At 45.9% G+C, this 5000-nt stretch overlaps 2 protein-coding genes across 2 annotated transcripts in view; both read left to right on the top strand.

The window, feature by feature from the left end:
• The window catches only part of LOC138863475 (uncharacterized), a 15513-nt gene extending 13356 nt beyond the window's left edge, over positions 1 to 2157 (top strand). The window contains exon 2 of the mRNA XM_070127630.1: positions 1806 to 2157. Within this exon, the coding sequence (XP_069983731.1) occupies positions 1806 to 1896 (91 nt within the window). The 3' untranslated portion in view covers positions 1897 to 2157. The remainder of the gene's footprint in view (positions 1 to 1805) is intronic.
• LOC113806022 (microtubule-associated serine/threonine-protein kinase 3) overlaps positions 1 to 5000 on the top strand; it is a gene marked incomplete in the record, with an annotated part of 279433 nt that overhangs the window by 140927 nt on the left and 133506 nt on the right.

Here is a 5000-nt window from a genome sequence, read left to right as displayed (position 1 = left end):
TTGTTATCATTATTATTATCATTATTACTATTATTATTATTATTATTATTATTATTATTATTATTATTATTATTATTATTATTATTATTGTTATTATTATTATTGTCATTATTATTGTTATTATTATTATTGTTATTATTATTATTATTATTATTATTATTATTATTGTTGTTGTTATTGCTATTATTATTATTATTATTATTATTATTATTATTATTATTATTATTGTTATTATTATTATTATTATTATTATTATTAGCATCATTATTATTATTATCGTTGTTATTGTCATCATCACCATTATTATTATTATTATTATTATTATTATTATTATTATTATTATTATTATTATTATTATTATTATTATCATTATTATTATTATTATTATCATCATTATTATCATTATTACTGTCATTATCATTATCATCATTATTGTTATTGTTATTATTATTATTATTATTATTATTATTATTATTATTATTATTACCATTATGATCATCATTATTATCATTATTCCTATCATTATCATCATCATCATTATTATTATTATTATTATCATTATTATTATTATTATTATTGTTATTACCATTATCACTATTATTATTATTATTCCTATCATTATTATTATTCCTATCATCATCATCATCATTACCATAACAATCATCATCCTTTTAGTTCGGTCGAGTCTAAAAAAAAATTAAAAAAACGAACGGAGATCTGACGAGGCGAAGGTGATTGGGTTCGAAGGAAGGGGATCCGAGAGGATTGGGGCCTTCGGGGGGGGGGGGATCAAGGGATTGGGGGATTGCGGAGGGGGTTGTAGGGGAAGGAAGTGAGGTAGTATGGGGGGAGGGGGGGTGGGGGGAGGGAGAGGGGGGAAGGAAAGGAGTGGGGAGGGGGAAGGGAGGGGGTGAGGGGTGAGGAGTGGGAGGAGGGAAGGGGAGTGGGTGGAAAGGGGGGAAGGGGGGGATGTAGTGGGAGGGAGAGGGAGGGAGGAGGGGAGGTGAGGTGGAGGGAGTGTGGAGAGGGGGTAGAGGAGGAGGGATGGTGGACAAGGGGGAGTAGTGAGGGGAAAGGAGATGGGAGAGAGTGGAGGGAAGGAGGTAAATGAGAAGGAAGAGTTCACTGGGGATGAAGGAGAAGGAGGGGGAGGGAGGAGGAGGAGGGAAGTGAAAGAGAGGACGGGATAAAAGGGGGAGGAGTGGGGGGAGGGGTTGGGGAGTGGGGAGAGGGGGGAGAGGGTTCTTTCCAACCTCGAGAGGATGTTGAAAGTCCTCTGTGTCTGGTGGAGAGGAAGGAGGATGCCGACGTCTACAGAATCGCCACGTATTATGTCGCGTTTCCTTCCTTGTGCTTTGTCCCTGTTTTTTTTTTCTTTTTCTTTTTTTTCTTTTTTTGCCCATTTTTGCGTAGCCTTCGGTCCGTTTGTAGCGCGGGGGTTATTAGAAAAAAAAGGTAATGTCCTTTATTCGAGGTTGGTCTTTGCTACCTGTCGCCCGGGTGACGTCCCACCGCCGGACTCTATGAAAATCGCCAAGGTAGCCGAGCCTTACAGTCCGAAAAATCGCCAAGGTAGCCGAGCCTTGCAGTCCGAAAATCGCCAAAGTAGCCGAGCCTTGCAATACGAAAATCGCCAAAGTAGCCGAGCTTTACAGTCCGAAAATCGCCAAGGTAGCCGAGCCTTACAGACCGAAAATCGCCAAAGTAGCCGAGCCTAACAGTCCGAAAATCGCCAAAGTAGCCGAGCTTTAGTCCGAAAATCGCCAAAGTAGCCTAGCCTTACAGTCCCCTCTCTTTACCATTAGGCCAAAGGAAGTCGAGTTAGAGACCCGATGTGAAGAGGCCGCCATGGAGACCCGAGTGCAGGCAAGGCACCCGCGGGACGCCTCCCTCTGACCACCATGGCCCCAGTGCTCCCCGAGCGGCCCTCGAAACTCAAGGCAAACTTTATCCAATCCAGAAACAAAATTTCATGGTGAAAGCCGAGTCGCTCGAAGGCAAACTTGAGGAGAGAGGAAAAAAAAGAAAGGGGGGCATTACTATGAAATCCTCTCGCGACATCGGGAAGAGGCAGACGCGCCGCCGCCCAGGGAACAGATGGGAGGCTGTGTGTAAGTAAGAGCGCCCCCCCCCCCCCCATAAACCACCTGAGGATCCCGTCACCGTCAGGATGGTGGACCTGGGCGGGTATGTCATCATTCTGGTGGAGACGAAGGACAAGAAGATCAAACTCTATGGTGAGTATGGTGTGTTTGTTTACCTGGGTCGTGTTTTAGATTTAGACGTCGAGGAGAGTGTGAAAGGTGAAGAATTTGATCATCAGAACGGCTCTTTCTTTCTTAAAAGCGAGAGAAAGTAAAAGAAAGGTGGAGTAAATACACAAACGTAACACTTAACGCAAAAAGAAGAGAATTGGCCCTTTGATAACGTAGAGTAAGATGCAGCGAATACACAAGCACAACACGAGAGGAAGTTAGTTTACTCTCAGCTTACGTAAAAACAAAATTTAAAAAAAAAATGCCGTAAACACACAAACACAACACCCGAGGAAGTGAATTGGTTCTTAGAAAGCAAACAAACAAACCGAAAAAAGATCCAGCGAGTACACAAACACCACATAAACCACACTTTCCTCGCGTGATTACTTGGGAAACAGCCAAAGGAAAAAGAAAAGAAAGGAAACAGTGCCAAAGGAAAATAGACCTACTGTAGCATCCTCATCCCATCACAGGCGAGCGGAGGGTCCTTCGCTGACGGAATCAGCTGCAGAGATCGATTGTGTTCGGCTCGGGGGCTACGTGGTGGTCTGACGGGAGGGGGCTGAGCTGACGGAGAAGGTTTAAGAATGACGGAAGGGGGTTGAGCTGACGGAATAGGATTTGAGCTGACGGAGAAGGTTTAAGAATGACGGAAGGGGGTTGAGCTGACGGAGAAGGTTTAAGAATGACGGAAGGGGGTTGAGCTGACGGGAGGGGGCTGAGCTGACGGAGAAGGTTTAAGAATGACGGAAGGGGGTTGAGCTGACGGAATAGGATTTGAGCTGACGGAGAAGGTTTAAGAATGACGGAAGGGGGTTGAGCTGACGGAGAAGGTTTAAGAATGACGGAAGGGGGTTGAGCTGACGGGAGGGGGCTGAGCTGACGGAGAAGGTTTAAGAATGACGGAAGGGGGTTGAGCTGACGGAATAGGATTTGAGCTGACGGAGAAGGTTTAAGAATGACGGAAGGGGGTTGAGCTGACGGAGAAGGTTTAAGAATGACGGAAGGGGGTTGAGCTGACGGAATAGGATTTGAGCTGACGGAGAAGGTTTAAGAGTGACGGAAAGGGAGTTGACCTGACGGGAGGGGGCTGAGCTGACGGAAGGAAGGTTTAAGAATGACAGGAAGGGGGTTGAGCTGACGGGAGGGGGCTGAGCTGACTGGAGAAGGTTTAAGAATGACGGAAGGGGTTGAGCTGGACGGAATAGGAGTTGCGCTGAGGGAGAAGGTTTAAGAATGACGGAGGGGGGTGGAGGGGACGGAGAAGGTTCAAGAATGACGGAAGGGGGTTGAGCTGACGGGAGGGGGCTGAGCTGACGGAGAAGGTTTAAGAATGACGGAAGGGGGTTGAGCTGACGGAATAGGATTTGAGCTGACGGAGAAGGTTTAAGAATGACGGCGATTTAGTGGTTGAGCTGACGGAGAGAAGGTTTAAGAATGACGGAAGGGGGTTGAGCTGGACGGAGAGGGGCTGAGCTGACGGAGAAGGTTTAAGAGTGAGGGAAGGGGGTTGAGCTGACGGAATAGGATTTGAGCTGACGGAGAAGGTTTAAGAATGACGGAAGGGGGTTGAGCTGACGGAATAGGATTTGAGCTGACGGAGAAGGTTTAAGAATGACGGAAGGGGGTTGAGCTGACGGAGAAGGTTTAAGAATGACGGAAGGGGGTTGAGCTGACGGAATAGGATTGAGCTGACGGAGAAGGTTTAAGAATGACGGAAGGGGGTTCAGCTGACGGAATAGGATTTGAGCTGACGGAGAAGGTTTAAGAGTGACAGAAAGGGAGTTAACCTGACGAAGAGATCTTAGCTGACGGAGTGGTTTGTCCTGACGGAGGGAACTGTCTTGACGTACAGGTGTAACAAAACTTCATTCGAAAATTCAACCTGACGGAGGGTTTGACCTTCTAATAGCATCTGACATGATGTATGGGTTTGACCTGCCGGAGGGGCTTGACCTGACGGAGATCTGACCTGATGGGAACTCACTCCTTAGGTCTTTAATGTTTTTTTAATGGATTTATTAAGCATTTAGTGTGAGAGCATGTTATGCATATATAATTGTTTGGGTTTATATTTAAGTGGATGTATATGGAAATGTGAATATAAATGCTTGGCGTTGTTCATGTCAAAGCATAGTTATGAATATATTTTTGTATCAGATATATCATGTGATTTATGGATCTCTCTTTCATTAATTCTCGCATTCTCTTTCTTCATCTCTCCAGCTATCTCTCTCATTTTCTCTCGTTTTCATTCTCTCTCTCTCTTTTGCATTCGGCTTTGCCCCTTACCCCCCCCCCCCATCTCTCTCTCTCTCTCCCTCTCTCTCTCTCTCTCTCTCCCCCTCTCTCTCTCTCTCTCTCTCTCTCTCTCTCTCTCTCTCTCTCTCTCTCTCTCTCTCTCTCTCTCTCTCTCTCTCTCTCTCTCTCTCTCTCTCTTCTCTTTCTTCTCTTCTCTCTCTGCTCTCTCTCTCTCTCTCTCTCTCTCTCTCTCTGCTCTCTCTCTCTCTCTCTCTCTCTCTCTCTCTCTCTCTCTCTCTCTCTCTCCCTCTCCTCCCTCCTCCTCACCTCCCTCCTCCCTCCTCCCTCCCTCCCTCCCTCCCTCCCTCCCTCCCTCCCTCCATCATTCCCTCCCTCCCTCATTCCCTCTCTCTCTGCCTACCTACCTCTCCTTCCCTCCTTTCCTCCCTCTCACTCTCCCGTCCTCCTCCCCCTCTCTCTACCACCCCCCCTTCCTCTCTC

The sequence above is a fragment of the Penaeus vannamei genome, chromosome 2 (genome assembly GCF_042767895.1).
Source record: "Penaeus vannamei isolate JL-2024 chromosome 2, ASM4276789v1, whole genome shotgun sequence".
In the NCBI taxonomy this organism is placed as follows: Eukaryota; Metazoa; Arthropoda; class Malacostraca; order Decapoda; family Penaeidae; genus Penaeus; species Penaeus vannamei.
This window is presented reverse-complemented; position numbering and strand designations above follow the sequence as displayed.